General features: G+C 45.9%; 1 protein-coding gene across 17 annotated transcripts in view; it reads right to left on the bottom strand.

Moving 5' to 3' along the window:
* The window catches only part of PARD3 (par-3 family cell polarity regulator), a 673340-nt gene that overhangs the window by 22166 nt on the left and 626711 nt on the right, over positions 1-24463 (bottom strand). For 10 of the 17 annotated variants that reach the window (XM_027121740.1, XM_027121747.1, XM_027121736.1 and 7 more), the window contains 2 exons: positions 22368-22495; positions 14744-15194 (listed from right to left, as the gene is read on the bottom strand). In XM_027121740.1, the coding sequence (XP_026977541.1) occupies positions 14798-15194; positions 22368-22495 (525 nt within the window). In that variant the 3' untranslated portion in view covers positions 14744-14797. Of the gene's footprint in view, positions 1-10266; positions 10292-14136; positions 15195-22367; positions 22496-24051; positions 24343-24463 lie in introns of those variants that run through there. The other 7 variants (XM_027121741.1, XM_027121749.1, XM_027121743.1 and 4 more) reach the window with 5 other exon arrangements.

Below are 24463 nucleotides of genomic sequence, written 5' to 3'. Positions count from 1 at the left end.
CATTTTATCTGGATGAGAGCATTGGCTCTATGGAGAGTCACGCCACCTCAGTCTGAATCCTGGCTCTACCACTCGCTAGCTGTGTGACTTTGGACAAATAATAAACCTCTCTGTGCTCGGTTTTTCACATCTATAAAATGGGTACCATAATAGATAGCATCGACCTCATAGGGCTGTTGTGCATTAATGCATCTAAAGCGCTTAGACCGGTCTAAGAATAAATACAAGCTATGATTATTATCTGCTCCTTTTAAATGATAATTATGCAGATTGATGGATCTCAAACGCGTGTACCTTACCATCAACCGGCAACAATTTTTTAAGTAAACTTTTTAAAAAATTATTATTTATTTATTTTGAATTTTATTTATTTTTTTATAAAGCAGGTTCTTATTAGTTATCCATTTTAAACATATTAGTGTATATATGTCAATCCCAATCTCCCAATTCATCACACCACCACCACCGCCCTGCCGCCTCTTTCTCCCACCTTGGTGTCCATACATTTGTTCTCTACATCTGTGTCTCTACTTCCGCCCTGCAAACCGGTTCATCTGTACCATTTTTCTAGGTTCCATATACATGTGTTAAGATATGATATTTGTTTTTCTCTTTCTGACTTACTTCACTCTGTATGACAGTCTCTAGATCCATCCACGTCTCAACAAATGACCCAATTCCATTCCTTTTTACGGCTGAGTAATATTCCATTATATATATGTACCACATCTTCTTTATCCATTCGTCTGGAACCGTTTGAGAATTCTTGCAACATCTGTGCAAGCTGGGTAATGGACAAATATTCTTACCTGGGACTGAGCAACCGAATCAGGAAAATTAAAGAATGAGTAGACTTAATAGGTTTTTTGGGGGGGGTCCCCCCACCCCCAGACAGTATCCAACCATTCCCTGCAGTAGACAATTAAATTACTCTAAAACACAACTACTTCCCAAGAAACCAGATCATCTTAATAATTCAAGGAACTTAAGCAGAATAATAAGCTTCAAAAACAAATTATGATTTTGGAGTTATTTAAACAACTACTGTATAAACATGTTGGGAAATTCCAAAGAGGAGACGTAGTAAATATCCTGAATGTCTCCACCCAGCCCTCAGGAAGCAAGGGTCTGTCACTCATCGGCAGGCCGGGCAAGATGAGCTAGCTCTTTTGAGGACAGGAGTGGTTGCCTCTGCTCCTGGGGTAAGAGTCAAATCCATAACACTGGGAAGATTGTTGGGTGCGGGGTCCCAGCCTGGATGCACGAGCTCTGAGCATGTGATGAATCGGAGACCAGAGCTTCCAACAGTCAGTTTCTATAAAAGGCATCTGCTGTTCTTCTCTTTCTGACTTACTTCACTCGGTATGACAGACTCTGGGTCCATCCACCTCACTACAAATAACTCAATTTCGTTTCTTTTTATGGCGAGTAATGTTCCATTGTATATATGTGCCACATCTCCTTTATCCATTCATCTGTTGATGGACACTTAGGTTGCTTCCATATCCTGGCTATTATAGATAGAACTGCAGTGAACACTTTGGTACATGACTCTTTTTGAATTATGGTTTTCTCAGGGTATATGCCCAGTAGTGGGATTGCTGGGTCGTATGGTAGTTCTATTTTTAGTTTTTTAAGGAACCTCCATACTGTTCTCCATAGTGGCTGTATCAATTTACATTCCCACCACCGTATGCTAACACATATATATGGAATCTTAAAAAAAAAAAAAAAAAATGGTCATGAAGAACCTAGGGGCAAGACGGGAATAAAGACACAGACCTACTAGAGAATGGACTTAAGGATATGGGGAGGGGGAAGGGTAAGCTGGGACAAAGCGAGAGAGTGGCACGGACGTATATACACTACCAAACGTAAAATAGCTAGCTAGTGGGAAGCAGCCGCATAGCACAGGGAGATCAGCTCGGTGCTTTGTGACCACCTAGAGGGGTGGGATAGGGAGGGTGGGAGGGAGACGCAAGAGGGAAGAGATATGGGGACATATGTATATGTATAGCTGATTCACTTTGTTATAAAGCAGAAACTAACACACCATTGTAAAGCAATTATACTCCAATAAAGATGTTTAAAAAAAAGGCATCTTCTGGAGGAGAGGAGGGAACAGGAGAGGGACCAGTGGGTGGAGGGTGAAGAGCCCAGTGACTGTTTAAGATCCAGTTTTCTGAACATCCCTGCAAACTCCCTCTGAGCCCCATGGATAGAAGGGGGCTGCCAGGAAAAACTGAAGGAGATACTCTCACAAAGGAATCTGTGAAGAAGAAAAACTACTACCATTTGGGGGGCACTTAGGTTCTAAGCATGGGACTAAGCAGCTGTGTTATTGATAAATCGTCTTAACAACCCTATCTGGTAGGTACTGAAATGGGGTACTGTCCCCATTTCACGGATGGGAACACTGAGACTTGCAGAGGTTAAAAGCCAAGATTATCCAGTGAGTAAGTGGCAAAGCTGGGATCCAAACCCAGATCAGCTGACTCGAGCCCATGCCCCTTGACACTGCACTGATTTGTGTCACAAACAAGAATAGGGGGCAATGGGGAGGGACGGTGAGCCCCAGTGGGAGGTTGAGGGCCCCCAGAGACCATGGCCTCGGGCACAGGCACTGGTAGACCCAGAGAGGGCGCCAGCAGCAGAGGCAGTGTCTCCTCAGCGCCGTAGACAAGAGCAAAGCAGAGCGAAGACCACGGGAGAAGTGAGGGTCCCGGGGACATGGAGGCCGGGTGTCTTCAACATACAGGTGGCAGTAGAAGGGATGAACAGGAAGGGGACAAAAGAGAGAAGAGAAGAGGACCCAGGACATACCCCAGAGGAACACAACATTTCAGGGATGAAGGTGGGGGTCAATACTCCATCCACTGAATTTTATTAAAACATGTCAAATTTCATTAGGAATAACTCTCAAAGTCACACAAGAGTCTAGGAGTATTTGCCTTTAAAAATTTTCCTACTTCTAATGTACCTATGTCTGTCTTCTTATACCTTGGTCTGTCTCTCTCTGTCTCTCGCTCATTGTTTACAGAAACACTACACGCTTGCTTTAAGTGCAAAAAGGGAAATCAGAAAGACACTACAGCAAAACCTTCAAGTCCTTTAAATAAAGTTTCAGGCGAAGCATTCACTCAACAAACATTTATTGTCTACTATGAGAAAGAAGCCAGGTTAATTTCATGGTCAATTAATTTCATGAAGTTAACCTATCAGAGGTGTTGGATGTAGTGTCCTGGGTGTCATTTGGGGACAGCAAGGTGCGATCCAAGCCTGGAACACGTTTGGAGAGATGGAGCTGAGCTGCTTGGTCAAACCAAGAGACAGTGGAGGCTGGGTCACCAAAGAAGGCTTGCATAGAGGAGATATAAACCAAAGCCAGAAATAAGCCTGAAACACAATGCTGGGATTCAACAAATCCTTGAGGTTAACTGGGTGAAAAGATCAATGTGGAGATTTAAGCAACAGAATCGGGCCTCAGGGCTCACCCAAGACCAAGGATTCAGGGTGCACCTCTAGGGTCTTGAAGGGATCCAGCTGTTTTTAAGACAATGGGCCAAAGTCTCATCTGGATTTGAATAGACTCGAGTCCTGCAGTGTGGATGGATCACTTTGCAAGGTGTTGCAGTATCTCACCTTCAGATTCACCAAAACGGGATTTAACATGCGTGTCCCTAAAAGTCTTAGTATTCGTGGGTTTTTTCCAACTGATGGTCCCATTTTCACATGAAAAGCCATAGATCTTAGCAAAGAAAGGTTTATAGAGAAAATGGGCAAAGCGAAGAGGCACGATGATTGAGTCAGACTAAAGAAGGACACAGCACCTGAAAGGGAAAAGAAATGTCAGATTTCTTTAATGTCAGATCCATTAAAGTCAGATGGACACTGGCAACAGACACTCCTTAATGTAGAGATCTCTTAAATGTAGGCTATTAACGATGCTGACCACCTTAAGCTGGTGTTCTCCTTTGTAAGAAACTTTTAATCAGAGAGAGAGTAGCATTTCCTACCCTGCAAGGGTGATCAATACTCCCACGCATGCCAAGAGCCCATCTGCCAAAGCCAACACTTTCGCCAGTCTCTCCAAGTTTCAAAAGGAAAGTTGGCACTCCCGACCAGAGCATGAATCTTTGACAGTCTCCTAATGGCCAACGTTATTAAATAGTAATCAGATGACTCTAGACGCCTTAGCAGCTTGTCATTTCGGGATTCAAAAGACTGCCTAAGCGCCAGGCACTTGCTACTCATCCCACCTCCCTCATCCTCCCAAGGATGGGCTGGAAAACTTGTACCTAAACTTCCCAGTACGTTACGTGATTTCTCTGTGTCTCTGGCTCGCCCTCAACATGAGCTCTAGTGAAAAGTAGTCATCTGGTGGACGCGTTCTGGAAAAGTTGTGATTTGAGCCATGAATGGGAGGAGAGAGATCCTAGGGAGGTCCCCACCCTGTAGAGAACGTCCAATGCTCTTCCCCCTCTAGAATCCGACTGTCCATCCTGAAGATCAATCCATAGCTAAGTGAGAGCTGTTAACTTCCGGTATTTGTAAAAGCTAAGCTTTTAAACAATTCTTTACTTTTTTTTTTTTTTTTTTTTTTGTGGTACGCGGGCCTCTCACTGCTGTGGCCTCTCCTGTTGTGGAGCACAGGCTCCGGACGCGCAGGCTCAGCGGCCATGGCTCACGGGCCCAGCCGCTCCGCGGCATGTGGGATCTTCCCGGACCGGGGCACGAACCCGTGTCCCCTGCATCTGCAGGCGGACTCTCAACCACTGCGCCACCAGGGAAGCCGTAAACAATTCTTTTCTTGATTAAACTTTAAAATCTTTTGATAAAGGCCAATCAGAAAAGATCAGGCCAAGAGTTCATCATTGTAAGAGATGTCAGCTTGTTCCAGGTACTGAATAAATGATTAAGAAAACAGGCTGTAAGGCTTTTGTTGCTAGACCAACCTGAGGGTTTAGAAAACTTCTCGGGCTCCTTTTTATTGCACGCAGCTTTTTTTTTTATTAAGGAAAAATATAAAACTCTCCCAAACCTCTCACACACGCTCAGTGGAAGGTAGTTTCTCTATTAATTTCTTTAGCTTAAGTCACTGGTCAATACCAACGAATTCCCACGCAGCAAACAGATTGAAGAGGGGTCAAAATAATTTTGATCAATGACACTTACCCAGAGAACGTGGGATGGTTACTTGTTAAGAAATTGAGGCAGGAACCACTTGAAACATTCAAGGGCTTTAAACTGGCAGTAACTTGGGGATCACTGGCAATAACCTGAGGACCCATGAGGGCAGCTGTTTGAGGTACAGAGGCCATACGACTCTCTACTGTTCTCAGTCCATAAATAACAAAACTCAAAGTTTTGTCAAAGGTCACTTGGTTGAAGCCCTCTTCTTTCTCTGGGGCTTCTTGTTACATATTATGGTACAAATAAGGCCCTTATAAAAAGAAAAGGAACTGATTAAAATGTGGCACACCTTTATCATTCCACATCAACAGTATTTCCAAGTTTATTACTCTTAATACTAAGTGACATAGTAAGGTGTATCAGAGATCTTCACGTGTTAGAGCTTTCGTGATCCGCATGGAGTGATTTACTGAGAAAAAATTAACCTCCTATATATACATGCTATTTTCACTTTAATAACTGATAACATACGAGTACATCATATGCCATAATTTACTTAACCATTCTCTTATTTTTGCATGTTTAGGTCCAATTTTTGTAATAAACAATTTTTTTAAACTGGTTTGGGTATAAATCTGTCCACCTTTTGGGTTGTTTCATTAGTTCCATTTTAGAAAATGAAACCTCAACGCCATAGGTTATGAAGTTTCCAGGTTCTTGATATTTTGCCAAATTGTTAGGTTTTCAGGATCCTTCACGTCTCAACTCACTAGACCTTTCACTGTCCCCATCATAATTATGTCCCCTCCTCCTGTTTTTCTCTCATAGCAACTTGGTTTTGAGAGCCCTTGTCATAGCTTAACATACTACATCTATTCGTGTGTTTATTTAATTAGTGTTTGCTTCTGCCTTTGGACTGTAATTTTAATGAGAATATCCATGTCTCTTTAGTTGATCACTGAATGCACAGTGACGGCACACTGTCTGGTATATATCAGCCCTTGGATGGATGGAAGGATGGATGGATGCATGCATCTATTGTCATCAAGTGGGTTTGGGCATTTCAGCTGCTGTGATGCAAAAAGTCATAGCAGCCCACTCCTAGGCAAAGGGGACCGTAACACTTTGCAAGACTCCTGCTTTCTGGCATCTGAGAAGTAGGCAATGGTTAGAACTGAATTTCTACCTCCCCCTCAGAGACCACAGAACTTTGTCTTGCTCTGCACCCCCTTTCACTTCATCAGAAGACACCCAAGATGCCTGGGTTGTGCTCCTAACGTCGTCTGACATCCCTGGAGGGCTTTCTCCAACCCCGCCACTTCTTCCTCCTGTCGACCCCACGGCCCTCCCAGGGGTGGCTGTTTTCCCCTGACACTGTGCATATTTCGGGCTTGGCCGTGGGCGAGGTGTCCCTCTCACTCCTGCTGAGGCTCCAGGGCATCCCTCCTCCCTTCTCCCCAACCCTCCCCCAGTTCTTTGCAGCTGTGAATTGGCTACAATATGTGCTATTCCACTCTTGGTGGCAGGTTTCTACCAGACCTCCATCTTGTGACGACGTTAGCACCTGCACTACTGTCTTGCAACCATCTTCGCTGCTGGAATTGATTTCCACACCCACGAAGAAGATCCTTCTGCCGTACTGGTCTCTCGGTCCCTGACTGTCTCACACCGGCCACCTCCCACGGACACACCCTCCATACCCCTCCACAATCGCTCCTTGGGTCACCCCACTCATCAGCTCTAGTCCCCAACTCCAGCCATCCTTTGGCCCCGCGGGCCTGATATCACTTCTTGTCCTCGCCTGACTCCAGCCCTTACTTCCTCCTCATCCAGCTCTGATCACGACCCTCCTCTTCCCCAGCCCATTCACCTGACAAATCATAAGCCTGGCCTCCTGACTGCTCCGTGACACACCAGGCCCACGGTGGCCTCAAGTTTGCACTTATGGATGTTTCTCCCAGGCAGGCCCTTCCTTCAGACAGCCCCAGGGCTCCCTCACCCCTTCAGACCTCTGCTCAGCTGTGATCTCCTGAAACAGAAGATCCCTGGCTTCCTTTCATTCTCTATTCCCTAACCCTCCTTCATTCTCCTCATGCTAGTTTCACCCTCTGACTGCTATCAGCAAGTCCCCATTAGAATGAGACTGTGTTACTCGCTGGAGTGTTCCCAGCATCTAACCCACAACTCTGCACACAGTGGGAACTACAAACGAGTGCGTGAATGAATGAATGATTTTCCCTAGACTGACTCCACATTACACATTGTCCATTTCATGCCTTGTAACGTGGCATCTTCTTTAAAAATCAGTATTGGCCTCTTCATGGCCTTACAATTACCTTGAATAGATCACACAAACAGGATATCCATGGCTTTCAATTAATCCAGAGGGAACCCTAAAAGGACTTCAGATGGGCAGCGGAAGATACTACCACAGTGTATGAAGTAGCCAATCAGAGATTAGAAGTCCCTGATGAGCCATCCCCTAATAAATGGAGAGAACATTTCCTGGCTTACGGGAAGGAGAGCTGGAGCCAAGGGAAGTGCCTCGTTCAGCTGGATTAGTTATTGGAAACTCGTTTCCTTGGGCCAGCCAGTTCTTCCAGATGCGAAGTCTGTGGCTGTCTGCGTCTCTTCTCCAGGGACACGGATCAGAGGAGTGGGCCCTGGAGCATCAGCTGCTGGCTCCTGCTTCACAACCCCACAGCCCATTTAAAGGAGCAGAGGATGGACACAGCTGTACAGTGAAGCAGCGGGCAAACCCCAGAGAGCCTCCTGGAAGAGGTGTCCCACCCTTCGGAGCCGCCCAACCCTGCCCCCTGCCCTGAAACACACCCAGTAACCTCCTGTGTTTCTCTCCAGATGCTGTGACTGTGTTTGATTAGGATCTGGAGTGAAATAAGCCACTGGTTTCGTCGGGAATGTCTCAGAGTAAAAGTTTCTTTCTATGCATAATTAATATTCTGCCTCTTTGGAGATAAATTTTATCTCTCCAACTCTGTAAATGGATCGTTTCCCCTTGGCCATTGGTATGTCATCTCTTTACCAAAAATAAAATAAAATACAAAGAAAAAGGATAGGTAAAGAAGAACTCCTCACTAAAAATGATTTACATTTTTATTCCAACGTGAAAAGCTTAAGAATGTTTTTAATGCCTGTCCAGTTTGAAACCCGCCGCAAATGTCTTACAACATTTTGTAACAGGCTTTTCCCATCTGTGCTGAAAACAGCTGATGATTTAATGCAAATTGTCATTGTGTTTTTGCACAATCTTCCAGCGATCTTTTCTATTTTGTATTAGCATTTGGGAGTCTCTCTTGCATCTGCTTCAGAAACTCGCCTGCTAGGACTGGCTTTCTGTTGTGGCCACTCTGTGTTCTAAAGCATCCTGCTTTCCCCACGGTGCAGACCCTTATTTTATTTTTTTAAATTTGTCTGCCTTTAATCTCATAGGACTCTTTCTTTTCTCAACATTAGAACCTGGCTTAGAAATACATACTTTCTGGTCTAAGAGGTTTAAATAGAGAAGCAAAGGATCCAAACAATGGAACAGTAGTTAGCAACGAGGGACCCAGTGGGGTCTGCAGATCCACACGGAGGCCTGGCTGGTTGTCTATTTCAAAAGGCATTTTTGGACTAAAGTAAACCATTATAGAACCAGTGTATTTGTCTCACATAATGTATATAATATATGTACATATGTATTTGTAAGTGCACGCAAATAGTATTATGATTAATAAAATTTATTTTCAGGGCATTGTTAATTTCCTAACTCTTTATGCATTACATTGTGTTTCTTTTCCCAATCAATGAATTACCATCAAGTAAGGAATTTTAAATTGTTAAAAACAGAAAAACATCCTTTTGCTAAAACCCTTATAACCCCACAGGTTCAGGACAATGGGTTCCACATTGTGATTGGGCTGTTCACCAACCCGCAAGTCACAAGCTCTCGGATTCCCCATTTCCTCATGCGTAAAATTGGACTCTCATTTCCCTAACGTGCTTCACAGGGTTTGGGGATGCGAAAGAAGAGAATGCTGTACCAATTGTAAAGCACTACACGCATAAGTCAACCCGGTAAGGTGGGAGCCAGGGGCTGCTGTGCCCTCTGATGGCTGGTTCAGATTCTGTGTTAACGCTTTGGTTGCCTGGACCAGAGGGCGAGCTCCTTAGGCTCAGATGGGAGGCAAATCATGCAGATGACATTAAAGAAGCCTTGGAAATGGAGTTGCAAGTCAAGGGCATGCGCAGGACAAATTCACTTGGAGGCCCCACAAGCCAAGTTCAAAGCTTTGCATGATTCCAAAATACCCGGCTTTCAGGGCAAGTCCTCGTTCCACCTCTGTCTGAGTTGTCAGACTAATGTTTGCTCCCATTTCATCCCAACATAAACAACCGTGATAAGTTTGTTGCCACTGACAACGAGAGCTGAATAAAAGCAAGTCAGAGGGCTTCCCTGGTAGCGCAGTGGTTGAGAGTCCGCCTGCCGATCCAGGGGACACGGGTTCGTGCCCCGGTCCGGAAGGATCCCACATGCCGCGGAGCGGCTGGGCCCGTGAGCCATGGCCGCTGAGCCTGCGCGTCCGGAGCCTGTGCTCTGCAACAGGAGAGGTCACAACAGTGAGAGGCCCGTGTACCGCAAAAAAAAAAAAAAAAAAAAAAAAAAGCAAGTCAGATATGAGCTGAACCCTGAAACCAAATCATTCACCAAGGTCACGATTGGTTTAGAAATTTGAACTGTTTCCTTCCTGTCCCTTGCCACCAATTTATGGCATTTCCCCCTTGTAGTTTGCAGTCGGCTGGGCCCTGAGCCACATAAGACTGTTTTTAATGGCAAAATCTTCAAAGTTGTACTTAAAATATTTGCATCGTAAAGTCCCTCATGGAAGCCAAACTTCAGTTTCAGAAGGAGCCTCCTAGCAAGCAGCAACTTGCCTTCAGAGAAGGGAGAAGGGCTCCTGCCCTGACACCACCTTCTAGCCGCTGATCCAAGAGCTGATGACACCCCAGGAGGAGACTCAGATCATCACGAGACTTTGCAGATGCAGAGATGGGAACAAACTCCAAACGGTTTTTCTAAGCCAAGGACAGTGCAAGGTGACTCAGCAGTTAGTTGAGCAATTCAAAAGAGCGCTTTTTTTCACACATTTAATTGATCCTGTGAGGAAATAAATGTTAAGGATGAAAGAGGAGTAAGTGTTCAGCTTCACAGTGGGAAGCCTTGGTCCTTGTTTCTTGCACTTTTCTCCCTGGTCCGGAATGAAATAGACACATCTAGGGAGTGACAGGCCAGCGCACCGATAACTCGCTTTAAAAAATAAAAAATGAGGAGATAAAAACTGATCGTTGAAATTTAAACTCAGAAAGGAAAAAAAAAAACTCACGAGGAAACGCAATTACTCTCTTTAGCAAAGACATTTGATCTTATCTGACTCATAATAGAATCCTTCATAAAAATCAAATTCTCCACTATAGGGTTTAATCTAAAACAACTAAATTTATGGACAAAGGGCACCCATCGATTTTTCCGTTGCTGAATATGAAAGCTCAGGGAAAAGGAAAAGGAGGCAGAGGAAGATGCATGCTGACCGGGAAGATGATGAATTTTGGAGGGAACAACCCGTCTAACGGGAAAATAAGCTCCTTCTGTGTGGAAGGCAATGATAATCCCACCTTTTCTCTATGAAATCTGAAGTAAAGTATGTTTCTTGTTCAAAAAAAAAAAAAAAAGCTTATGCTCAGAATTACAACCTTCATCCTCCTTGCATTAAAAAAAAAAGTCAATTTAATTCAACCAGCTTTGTGATCTAATCATTACTCAGAGCTGAAGATGGTTTTTCCATTAAAGTCTCTCCATCATTCTCACTTTCTGACCTGTGAACATTCTTATTAGCTGCCTTATTAAGATGATATCCTGTCTCTGAAGTAAGAAAAGATTATCTCCTTGCCTGACATGTCATTGTCAGAGTAATCATTGTTAAAAAAAAAAAGAAGAAAAGAACTGATTGTTAAATAGACATTTAAATGTACAGCACACCATGTCGTACAAGGACATCCACGATGGGACAAGCGTGATGGAACCTCAGTCACTTCCTCTGCCAGGACCAGCAAACAGAGCCAGAAACAAATTACTGTCTGCTTAAGCTCAGGTTGGTATCAACTGGAGGTAAGACTTGGGTTTTAAGAATGAAATAAGGGACATGAAAATAACCAGCTAAATATAGAATTACGTACGCATTTCACATCTGCTGCATGTGCCTGTCACGTGTATAGACGAACAACGTCTACTCCCTAATGAAAACAATCGGAGAAGGGGAGCAGCCCAGGAGATGAGTGCCCTTTTGGGGTGAGTGATGTGGACAGAGAAGCCTCCGGACCCCTGGTCTCTTCTTCCCTCTGGCCTCGTGTTCAGACTCATGGTGGCAGATCATGCCAAAGCCCACTGCCGCCTAAGTGGTGGTCAGCAACCTTTGCTTATTTTCTGCCCTTTTTCAAAAAGGGTTTGCAACAAAACCAACGGCCCCCGCTCGATGAAACAAAATTCATTTGGTTTACCGTCTCGGAGTTGACAGATTTGACTTCCTTAGCAGAAAACCTGAGGAGCCCGGGTCCATCTCTCCTTCCTTTTAGTGAGATACCTGGGATCCGCTCACCTCTGAGCTGCCTTTGGTCTAACTGACTCCAGGGAAAGGAGGTGGGTGTGGTGCTTGAGTTACACAGACTATTGCTACATTATATAATGTTGTTTTATAATGTATAGTTACATATACATATTTATAAGACTATCTGTAGTCCTAATGGCCTGAGAGAGGCGGTAACAGGGGGACCACGTTTTCTGAGGGACAGTTGAGTGACTGCACCTCCATCCTTAGCTGTGTGAGGGCCTTGGGGTTGCCACCTGCACCCTTTCCTGACTTGAGACTTCTCCCTGTGGACACACTCTCCCTCTGGTCCTTGTGAGATGTGTTGGAGCAGAGGCCAGTTCATTTAGACAAGATTGCTTCATCGGACATATTCTCACTTCTGTGCTGACCCACATCTATTTCTCCACCTCTTCTCTGTGTGGCTCAAACTGTCAGTTTTAATCAACAAATCCTCTGTGATTGAGGCTCCCACAACATTCAGTACTGTCTCTCTTCTCACTGTCAGTTGAGATAAATAACCTGTGAGTTTTGGCATTTGCAGCGGGCCTCCTGGTCAGTGAGAAAATTAACAAATCTGTCCATCTTCGCTTTTCTCCTTTCCCACACCTTGTAGGCATATAAGAACCAAAGACGTGTTATCTCCCTGGCTTGCTATACACCTCTCGTTACTAATCTTGAGGTGACAGAGTTTGGATTTAGTGGCAGGATAAGGGTTGCTATGGCAACCAGCTGATGCTCGGCCCTCCCTGGGAGGGCATTTTGGACAGGTCTTTGCAAAGCCTGCCCTTTGGGTGGGGACCACGACCATAATGGTGCACACGACCCACCCAGGGATCTAGTGCCCTTTGTGCCTTCAAAGCACCATACAAATATTGATGAGTGTCCCTCTGGAAGAAGGAGCAAAGCCTCATTGTGTAATCTGGGAAGTAAGAACCAGGCTAGCTTGGAAGTCAGCTTGAATTTGGACTTCTCTCTGGGATCGAGGTACACATGGTCAGGACTCAAGCAGAACATTCGCCTTGTTGAAATGGTCCATAGTGCAAAGGGCAACAACGGAAATATTACATCGCTCTCTGTATGATTATTCTTTTATTTATTCTAGTGTATCGGTTCCTCCCATTCCGAATTTCCCGGCTACTCCGGGCAGCCTGGGCCTTCCAGTGGACTCATTATTAGGTCCTTCTCTCTTTCCTGTCCCCTCTCTCCTCAGGTGTTCAAATAAACAATCAATCACCCACTTCCGTGTCTGCACAGACAGAGATGAGGAAACTTTCAACTTTCTCTAAATATGGAAAAAAAAATTACATCTGTTGGTAGACTAAAAAAACCCAGCTAGGAGAGTTTTCACAGGAATACTACAGACACACAGAGAACAGGAAGAAATATGCCTTTTATTAGAAGTCTCATATGTACAGGGAAAGCTGTTTCTCACAGCACAGGGGAGGCTGTGAGGAAGAGCAACTGTCGTCGGAGGTCACCACGCTTACACTGGTCACATCATTTCAACATCGCTATGTTCCGTGAACAAACAGAACCATTACACAGAAATGCGAAAGAGACGTAGGTACGGGGATGAACCCCTCACATATTTTCTAAAAAGAAGTGGACACAAAAATACAATGTGCCGGTAAAAATAAAAAATAGAAAATAGGCGTATCGGTACATGTCTTTTTTTGTCTTTTTTGTTAACACACAGTATGCTGAGCTTTCATCTCAAGCTTTTCTCACATCGGGATTTGCAGGCACTTCAGCAATCCAGCCACGGTTTACAACAGGATGTTCAGACCAACAAATGAGAAGACGGGAACATGGGAGTAACCCAGGTCCTCGTGACCCGCACGTACATTAACGTATTGACACCAGGGCAATCTTCTGTTCTCCCTGTTTGGGGACACCAGAATGTTCTGTGGCATGTGGAACAGCCTTTCTTCTTATTTACCTTTTCTATTTCATGGCAGAATTATCTTGAAACCTGGATGACATCCCCAGGCAGAGAGACAGCAGGTGGATGAACAGACAACCGTCCATTGCGACCGACTTTAAAAACCGGAGAAAGCAGGTGAGGTTCTGGAATCCCAAAGTGAGTGCCTGACTGATCTCTGCTCCATGCTAGGCCCTTCCTGCCACCTCATCAAACAAAAACTAATTTACAAAGAATGGCTGGGATGTACTGGGCCAGACGCTCATCCTGGGAGAATTCTTTCTTTCCTTAGCTACCACCCACCGTGTCATGACACACACTGGGCCGGCGGGTGGGCAGCCCCCTGCCCCACCAGGGCTGACGCCTGTCTCCCCTGTTCCCCACGCAGAGCCATGACTCAACACACATGTGAGGGGCAGGACTGAGAGCAAGGGTATTTATACACACAGACAGAATAATCACTTTATTGGTAACACTGAGTTATAAGGCAGTTACAAAAGGACCCCCCCTGATAAACAGACGGTGTTGGAATATGGCTTAGCTTCTTTTAGATGAAGGAACTTTCTTGTCGCAAGGGGCTGAGAGAGAAAAGGGAGACCATACTGGTTACAAAGGATTAAAAATGACTGTGCCGGGAAGTACCACGGAGTCCCAATTTCTGGTGTGTGTCACCCACTTTCATCCACCAGAGATGGAGATGTCACCTCACCTAAGAAACTTAAAGGGAAAAAAGAGGGTCCAGCGTCACCCTTGACTTCAGGGTAATCTGTTGCCACAAGCTGTAGGGGGCGGTAACACGAAGCCACGACGTCTCCCGGGCTGGGCCAGATTCCCAGTACCTGAGAGATGCAGAGCGTATGATGCCTCGAACAGGTGATTGTCAGATGGCGGTAAGTCCTTCCATGAAACAGACACTTGGGACACAGTGGCAAAGACATTAAGGCCTTCCATCGAATTGCCCACACTGCTTAAAGGCACTAATACCAGCAACTGAAATATTCCATACTACCACCGAGGTTTCAAAAAAACTCCCAAAATACAAGTCTTCATAGGAAAATGTCCTTTATTGCATGACACGAAGAGTCTGTTCTTCTCCTTCTCAGGAATAGAAGGGTCTCCCTTTCTCAGGAGTCTGGAGTCTGTTCAGCCTGGCGACCTGAGAAGGGGAGGGGGGGACGTCCTGCCGGAAGGGCCCCTTGGGGGGGATGTGACTGGGGTCCTGGACTTTTTTATATGAGTCATAGTTGTTGAGCCCCTCGGGGGGAGGGGGCTGCTTCTTCATCTGCTGCTCTTTCCGCCTCTGCTCCTGGCGGAGGAGCTCCTGGGTCTCCAGCATGACCCTGGCGTTGAAGCCGTGCCCGCCCAGGTAGCCGTTCCGGGAGCCTTGGTAGCTGGAATACCTGGGGTTCTCCTTGGCACTCTGGAAGCCTTCCCCAGGGGAATAGTTTTGCTCCCAAGAATCCTGGGAGACGGAGCTGGCGTTTTTCCTGCTTTGCCTAGAAAGCAAAGCCCAAAGGTGAGTGTGAGGGTTGGGAAAAGGGGAGGGAGAGAGATGGAAGGAAGGAGTGAGGGGGCAGGGCTGAGCCAAAATAGCATTGCTATATCCCAACAAACATTACAAGAAGTCCCATACATACGAACCTTCAAGGTGTGTACTTTCAATCATGCGAACGTGCGTTCGCATGTCCCATCACGGAACGTTACTTCACGTGTCCGGCGTACATTGTCATGTGCGTGCATCCTCTACAAATGTTTGCGCTTTTGTGTACTTTACTGTACAGTACTATGTAGAGTACAGTAGTCCAGTACCTTCATTTCAGGCCCAGGATGTCCGGAAGCAAGCGTAAAAGCAGCAGTGATGTAGCTGGTACTACTGTACTTTTCAAGTACTGTACTGTAAGATTAAACATGTTTTCTTTATTTTGGGGGTTGGTTTTTTTATGTATTATTTGTGTGGAAAGTATTATAAAACAATTACAGTACAGTACTATCTAGCTGACTGTGTGAGCTGGGTACCTAGGGTAACTTTGTCGGACGTACGAACATGCTCTCGGAACGGAACTTGTTCGAATGTAGGGGACTTAACTGTATTTGGTTCCAGTCACGTGCCAGACACTGTGATAGGGGCGGGAGCATGAAAACATGACTGTCCCTGGCAAGTCCAAGTCTGAGACAAGTCTGCACGAACAGTGGCTACACAGGAGAGACAGCTAACAGATTCCGCGGCTACTCAGAAACGGGGTCCTCCTCCCGTGTCTGGGCGGTGCTCTCTGTTCTGCTCAGGGTGACAGCGTCTCCCGCAGTTTAGACTCACTGGCAGAACGCTGTTAGGGGCGTCAGCGACTTGGCAGCTTCTACGCCAGCAATAATGTCTCGCTTTACAACATTACAATTCAATTCTGAACAAGCCAAACAAATATTTTACACGGCTACCACCATCATGCCAGAGACGCCAGCTAATATGAAGTACGTGTGATGGATTCCGATTTGAGTTCAGTTACGAAAGCTTTAAGTCTAGACTGCTTTAGGGTTAAAAATGCAACAGGCGGTCCCTTAAAGCCCCGGCTTTTGAGCTGTATGTCAGCAACTGACACCCTTCGGAATACAAGCTCATCAAGATTGCAGAGCCTGGACGTGTGCGGAGGAAGCACTATTTTCCTGCCCACGGTATCCTTCCCCAAGCCCAGGGTAACTTCCTCAACTCATTTTCTGTCACCCCAGGATGGGGAAATGAATCAGAGTCCTATAGAAATTTCAGCTTCTTATCCCTTCTGCAATAAAGTTGCACATCATTTTCAGGAAACATGATTGTTTTGAAACATCTTTAATTTACTATCAAGTCTCTAGACGCTTTTATGAATTTACAATACGATTGGCTATGATAAAGTAAAACAATTTTGTGCCAGGAAGGAAGACATGCCCTAATGTTTTTGCCTTAAAAATGGAAGAGAAGGAGCGAGAATTGAGCCGTAAAACAAAAAAATATATTGCTCCATTTATCAATAAGAAAATCATTCGGTGCCAGTATGTGTTGTTCAGCCTTTCACATCAACACACACAACATGACAGAGTGTTCAGAAAGACTGGAAGAGGAAAAACAAGGTCTATGCAGCACTGGGTCTCCCACAGGAATGAAGCCATTTGCATTCCTGAACATGCAGAAGTGCTGTCACCGTGGCTTGGGATAAAATCTGCCCATTTTCCATATGACCTAAAATGTAGTCAAGGGTATTTTCAATAAGGAAGATGAACCACTGTCCAGAATCCTCCCTGGATATGACTCTGATTAACTGAACAGTCTACAGTATATCCATCCTTTTAATGGGAATCGGGCCATGTGTACCGTCCGCCCAGGCAAGAATCCTTATATTTGATGGACTAGTTTATTTGCCTAAAGTACTGATTACCTTCACTTAAAGAGTCATAAATTAATCTGCTCAGAGCAATGAGTGATGGAGAGTGCCAGCATGAAACCAAGGGATTTGACATCAATCATGAAACTTTAATTAACAACAAACTTGTTACTGATGTTATAGCAACAACGTGGGATTCCCTCACAGGTTAGTTATCAGTTTAAGGATAACCGGAAATAGGCTTCTTCACCCTTGGTCCACGGGGATCCACTAGCCCTGTCCATCCCCGTCTCCAACTCCATGATGCCGGAGGCTTTGCTCCACGTAAGCACGTACCGGAAGTTGCATTTTGAATCAGTCCAGGAAAACAGAGTCTTTTTGTATTCAAACACACTGAGAATTCACTAACGGTTTGTTCAGGATGGAAATTATGACGATGTGGGAGAAAGAATTTCTTGAAGCTAAAATTTTCTTCAAATTAAGCAGTTTAGAGAGAAGGAAGAAAACCTCCCTGAGGTTCGAAGTAAGACACTTGAGGAAAGTACATACACACAGATATGTACACATGGATGCATGGACACACGTACACACACATACACACACACACACACATGCTTCCTCAGAAAGGAAGCTAGCGTAGCAACAAGCTCTTGATTAAAGAAGAGGACAAGAAATGAGCAGGTTGTAGAGAAACACAAGAAAGCAGCAGACAGAGAGTCTCCTCCCCTGGAAGATGAGGCACGCAGGCGCGGAGCACAGCGTGAGAGAGGCTGGGCGTCCCGCGGACACAGATCCAGCCCTGAGTCTGAGTGTGTGGCTGTGTGAGCCTGGGAGGGCTATCCTCCCTGGGCCCAAGGTGCATCGTCTGTGAAACAGGCATAATCTCTAATCTCATAGGGTTCTGGGGAGAAATATATGAAATCACAGACGTAAAATGCTCACAAAAGTGTGGCATATAGTACATGGTTCACTACTGGGTGACTTTCAAGTGACTTTGCCTCCAATAATTAGGCTCTGGGTTTGGGAGAGCATCTTTCTGACCAAGGGAAAAAAATAAACAAAAAGTTCAGCTTTCTGTCCTTTGTCTGAAGGGTTGGTAGAGATCAGGGAGCAGAGAAAGGCACCAAAGACTAACTGGAGAACCCTCATTCGGGGAAGCAACTCACAAACACGTCCCAGAGTTAGAATCAGAAGCAAGTTTCCCACTGTCCCAGCATTGCTCAAAGGCCACGAATAACCACAGGAGCAACAAAGCATCATTCCTTCCAATGAATGTCTTTACAGTCAACACGCAGGTTTGTTGGGTCCTGGAATGCGCTCACTGGAGACTCGTGAGTCGACCCAAAGCACGGACCCTGGTGTGGCAATAACTCCCTCTTAGTGATGATGGCTGAAGACCACTGTCATGTACAGGACACCCAGCAACGCCCCAGCGCCTGAGGAAAGCCGTCAGTCACTGCGCTGAGGAGGACACGCAAGGATGAAGAAAGACAGACCACAGCTGACAAGGTGAGAGGCAGTCGAGACACGTAATAAACGGGCCTGTGGGGGAGACTGAGTCAGGGCGTGGAGACACAGCCGGGAAGCAAGGTGGATGAGCAAGAAGCCACCAATGGCAGGAGGAAAGACGCAGAGGAAAGGTAAAGAAAAGCGTTCAACAAAGAATCTTGAGTATGTTTTTCTATCAGTGACTACGACCCAACATACTTTTCTACTAGATTTAGAGCTGCCTTTTGGATACGAAGGAACTAAGCTAGGCATTTTTAAAAGGATTTAAAAAAAAAAGTAAAACAGAAAAAAGAAAACTAATTTAGGAATACAAAAATAAAAAAGAAATCCTCCTCTGATTGAGAATTAAGCGTGTGGCCACTTGTGTCCCCTTCCCCCGATCTCGTGTTACCACCTGGCCAGTGTTTCTTACTGACATTTCACGGTGCAACCTGAATTCTGCCTATAGGTTTCCTTAATCACAGTGAGAATTTACAAACCCCTCTGGTGCGTATTCACCCCTCTAATTCAAACCACCTCACCTAGTGCGCCTGATACAGAGTCTCGACCATTTGTTTTCTTTTATGCTCCACTTTGCAACTGAACCCTTTGTGTGTGCGTGAAATCGTTTTGGTATCAAATGCCGCAGCAACTTGCTCGGACCAAAGTCCACTAATTGTCCACATCCGAAGAGCTGAGGTCAAGTGTCTTTGAAGAATATCACATGTCAGAAACGGGGATTCGCCTCCAGCTCGTGCGGGTCACGGCCCCGCCTCCGATCTCCAGCCTCTGGCTGAGTGAGGTTCCCTGCAAGGAACCAAGCTGTGTGCAAGGCCCTGCATTCCTAATTCCCTCACTCAGAGATGCACGTCGGGGAATTACAGTTGACCCTTGAACCGCATGGGTTTCGACTGCACGGATCCACTTGTACATGGATATTTTCCAAGAGTAAGTACCTCAGGACGACAGGGTCTGTGGTTGCTTGAATCCATGGACACAGAGGAGTCGTGGATGGAACCATGGATACGGAGGGCTGACAATAAGTTATATGCAAATTAACTCCCCAACTGTACTCTAAGAGAAGTGAATGTGATGTACAGGCCGACCAGCCCCACTCACCTAACTCACACAGCTCTTTAATTTTAAGATTTCTACTTTTCTCCTATCCGCACAGAATAAAATGGCTAATAGTAAGGGAGTTATAAATGACCAGAGGGAAAGTTCTGGTTCTTTAGGGAAACACTAACTGACAGCAATAGTCCCAGCAGCGGCAAGCCGCTGGTCCATGGAATTCCAGGTGCTTCTGCCTGTGCTTCAGGGGGAGAGGAGGGAGAGAAGCCCAGGGGAGGGGAGAGCTGGAGAGGGTTAGGGGTGGAGATGGAGAGGGGGCACCAGGATGAAAGGATCCGTTTGGAGAACTGAGCGACTTTGGAAGGTGAGCGGGAATAATCCGGTGCACCTGCCTCTCTCTGGTCCTCTTCCCGAGGATGGGGCCCCAGAGTCTCTCCTCCCACCAGGCCCTCCCGCCCCTATCCCCCCTCCTTCCCTTCCCTAGTCCTGGCCATTTCCCATCTCACTTTCTTCTTACACACACTTTATGAGAGCTCTCCTCCATTTCTTACAAATACTGTCAAACACAACTAAAATATAAGAAGCCAAACATTTTGCCAGTAAGATAAGATCACAGCCCCTGCACGGACAACACCATCCGCGTGGGCCGTGATGCACAATGGCCACTGCGTGGCTGGGACAGCAGGGCCACATCACGCATGTCAGGTCATCCCCATCATCACGCTCGTCTTTCTGACGGAAGGCAAGCTGACAGGCTGCAAGAAGGGAACTTACACAGCAGAAGCTTTTTGCGTAATCCTTGAAGTGTTGCCCATTTGATGCTCCGGGGTGATTCAGGCGGTGGCCTCCCCCCAAGTGCTAAGGGCAGCAGAGCACAGAGACCTTTATGTCCATATCTGCTCACGTTCCAAAAGTGAGCACCAAAGCCCTCGGTGGCAATGAGCATTACAAGATAGTGGTTTAGCGTCGGGGCTGGGCAGGGTGGGGTTTGAATTCTGGTGGAATTACGTACTAGTGTGGGACCTTGAGGGGCGTACCTTAATTTCTCTGAGTTGTTTCCTTGTAAGACGTGCTCTCCAAGGTCTTGTCTAGACCTAAACTTCAATGACTCTTGCCTAGAGTGGGCTAAATAACTGTTAGTTATGCTCCCATGTAAAAGAAAGGATACTTCCGTACTCAAAGGAGACACAGCTTTACGGATTGAGAGAGGACAGCTGAGTGATCGAGTTCCCACACTAGGCAGTGCCCCTCCTGGTACAGAGCTGCACTCACACCACGTGGGCGTGGCTGACCCGGGTCAGTGCAGTGAAGTCCCCCGGGCCGGTTATGGTGGTTATTTAACACTAAAAGGACTCCCCTTTATTAGAAGCAGGATCACTTTCATATCAGTCGGTCAACTTTGCCCCATCCCAGCACTCTTTTCCCCCAAATTCAAAATGGTCTTCTTGATATAAACATGGTAAGTAGACCGTTTTCCACCCAAAATGTTTTTGTCACCTGGTTTTGAAATCGTGTTCCGTACAAACGCCTGTAAGAATTGTGATGATAGGCGTGACTTCTTTGGGGAAGTTTGGAAAGCTGAATGGTTTTAAACACTTTCATTATTTACAATACTTAGACAGAAAATGGCTATTTCAATGCCTTAGGGCGCCGTTACCTGAGGGCTCTCAGGCCTTTGGCAGAGAAGTCCTGGGGCAGAGGGGCCTCCACGTGGGGAGCCCAGCAGGGAAACCCTTCTGGCTCAGCCATCAGCTAGGCAAGTGGACATCCCGGGACTCTCCGAGGTTCAACACTGAGCAGAAGCAAGGATGGCAGGACGGCAAGAGAGGCAGGTTTGGGACCACTGATCCCCCTTAGATACAGTGCCTGGAGTATTTAGCCCCTATCCTTTTGGAGAAGTCTAGATTTACAAGATATCATTTATCCTAGTTACCCCTGAGCTGAGCAAAGTTCTCTTTCCATTTCTCAGTTGAGGAATCTGTCTCCAGCCCCATGGGAGGTCGCAGAACCAACACGGTAAGTCCCCTACATACGAACCTCCAAGTTGCGAAGATGTGAACCTGCATCTGGTTCCAGCAAGGAACCAGAACCTGTGCCGTCAGCGTCAGGCGTGAGGGACATGGCAGCTCGCCCTCCGTCTCCTATCGCGGACGATCCTTCAGCTCTACCGCCTCCCACCTCCTCTCCCTCCTCCAGTCCGTACCTCTTCTTGCCTGTTCACTCGATGCCAGCCCCTGGATGCCAGCTGCTGTACGACTGTACTTTTCAAGGTACTATACTGTAAGATTAAAGATGTTTATTTTTTGTCTATTAGGTATTATGTGTGTGAAAAGTATTCTAAACCTATTACAGTGCAGTACTGTGTAGCTGATTGTGTTAGTTGGGTACCTAGGCTAACTCTGTTGGACTTATGAACAAATTGGACTTACAAACGTGCTCTCAGAACGGAACTCGTTCATACGTAGGGGACTTACTGTACCAGAACCCAGGTCTGACCCCTAAGCCCAGTCCTCGTGGATCAAGCCACTTCAGGTCCAGTGAGGGAGCTGTCTGGTGAAGGTGTGGGCATCTCCTAAAACACCTCCCTCCGGGTCTCCCTGCCACGTGGTAAGGCGGCCTCTAAGTAAGCGATGATTCCCACCATCTATGTGCGGTTCTTCGTTATTGGAGAAAGTGCACTGGGGAGGAGGGATTTCCCAAGGGACAAGGACAGGGAGGATGGCGACACGCGGGGGGGTGCGCGTGGGGTGCTCGTACCGGGGCAGGGAGCTGTACTGGCGCTGGGCCTGCTGGAAGCTCTCACGTTCTTCCTGCCGTTGCCGCTGCATCTGCACCTCCACCGACACCGAGTGCCGGCCGCTCTGCGCCGACGGTCTGGAGTTGGGCTGCAGGGGGAAAACGCAACACGAGTCACGAGAAAGGAATTACGAATATCACAGGACCGGTGACTGTTTCCATTCTCATAGACTGACTTAGAAACAATTTTCAACTTCCGTGAATTTCTTAAAAATCAAGTGCAATTTTCTCAGGAGGCATCTCATTGATCTCGTGAGCCCCAAATACCCCATCATCCTAAATTTTAATTACGGCTTTAGAATGGTTTAAAATTGAGACGTCCACCTTTCTAGTCTGCCTAAGTGAGGTTTGGTAAATACTGACATTAGACACTAGTTTATATCCCTTGTATATACAGCAAATACAGGGGAGTAAGGCTGCTCAGAAATCTAGAAGCAATGCCAAAAAATATAAAAATTTGCTACAATAATTCACAACAGTGGGAAAGTCCAAGGGTACACACTTGGAAGTTGGCCATGCTGGTGAATCTTTTCGGTAGTTATGTATTTTACTCTAGCAGTAGGATACAATGTAGCTGATTCCCCTTTTATTAAAGGATGACAGCTAAATTTTGAACCAAAATTAGTTGAAACTAGGCAGTGTTCACCACGTACAGATCCTCCAATCCACGGATGGCAGCCACATGCGAACAGAAACACTTATCAGAAGAATGAAGCTGCAAGCTAACAGCTACTGGAATTGGTTATGAAATAACACATTTTGCCTTAGTTATGAGGATATGGCATTTTTACCTAGGTTAATTATACGCTACAGAGAAATTTTCCATCCTCTGGCTAAATACTTTGGTCAGCAGGTCATCTGCTCATTGCTGCCACTGACCAAAACCAGATATTGGGTGATATATGATGCTGGGCCCCTGTGGATGCTTTAGTTTCTCACCGTCAGCGTTCAGCTCACCTTCGAGATCTGGCCTTTTGAAAGTAGCTCCACTCAAAACAGACAACGATGCCTCTAACTTTACAAAACAGCGGACAATGGTTGATCACAGCATCAATGGCAGTCACTCTTAAGTACTCCTTTTTAGTGCTCGCCGACCTCTGCCCCCTTTGTGTTATGCAACACTGTGCGATAGGCTTATTCTGAATGAAGACTGTCTCTTATAAACAAGTTATGGATTTTCTTCTAGAGTTGAAAGCCAATGAGAGACCTGGGCTCAATAATCATTTTCTGAAATCATATAAGTCTCAGCCTTCGTTTGGAGTGTGTAAGATAACACGTGGGTTTGTTCCTTAAAGAGTGGCTCCTCTGGTTGGTTTTTTGTGTGAAGAGAAAGAAAGCAATCTCTATTGTCCCCTTTCTGCCTAGCTAGCATAGCCCATTTGTTGGTAAGCAATGATGAGGCAATGTGCAGGACAAAATTTCAAAGCATATGTACATCATCAGCGAGCATATTAAAAATATCCCGATACAAAAATAATGGGCGAAGAGGTTAGGCTTTACAATACCCCGGTCTCTACTAGTGGATGTTTATAACCACACGCCTTGGAACAGACGTGTGTTCGGAGACCCACTCCACAACACCGTTCAAAGAAAACACATTGCCGAGTGAGCTCTGCTTATACAAACAGAGCATGAAGCAATTGTTCATCGACAACATTAAGCAGACACACAGTTTCTTCCATGACCCTTGATGAGGCTGGCCCCGAAGAGCACTGAGCTGACCTATTATCGGTGGGGAGCCTGCGGAAGGGCCACTGGACGGGGAAAGTGAAGCAAGGAAATACGCCTTCGAAAAGAACCCCATTTTCCTTTCCTTTACAGCCCGTCTAAGCTACACACATGTGTCAAACAGTCTTGAAAGGCCTGGCATGCTGCTGCAGGATTTAGTAACCAGCTTTTCAAGCTCCCGCCGTTCTGTGACACGCTGCTTGTGGAGCTGTGAAAAGAAAATGCAAGGTCTTGTAGAAAGGTGTTTCTCCCAGAGGCCTGAAAATTTGATTCTGACGGAGGAAAAAAAAAAAAAAAAAAAGTTGAAGGGCTTTTGCTTCCGCTACTGT

The sequence above is a fragment of the Aethalodelphis obliquidens genome, unplaced genomic scaffold (genome assembly GCF_003676395.1).
Source record: "Aethalodelphis obliquidens isolate GAN/ISIS:26980383/991018 unplaced genomic scaffold, ASM367639v1 scaffold23, whole genome shotgun sequence".
Taxonomy (NCBI): Eukaryota; Metazoa; Chordata; class Mammalia; order Artiodactyla; family Delphinidae; genus Aethalodelphis; species Aethalodelphis obliquidens.
Note: the sequence above shows the minus strand (reverse complement) of the source record. Positions and strands in the feature narration are given on the sequence as shown.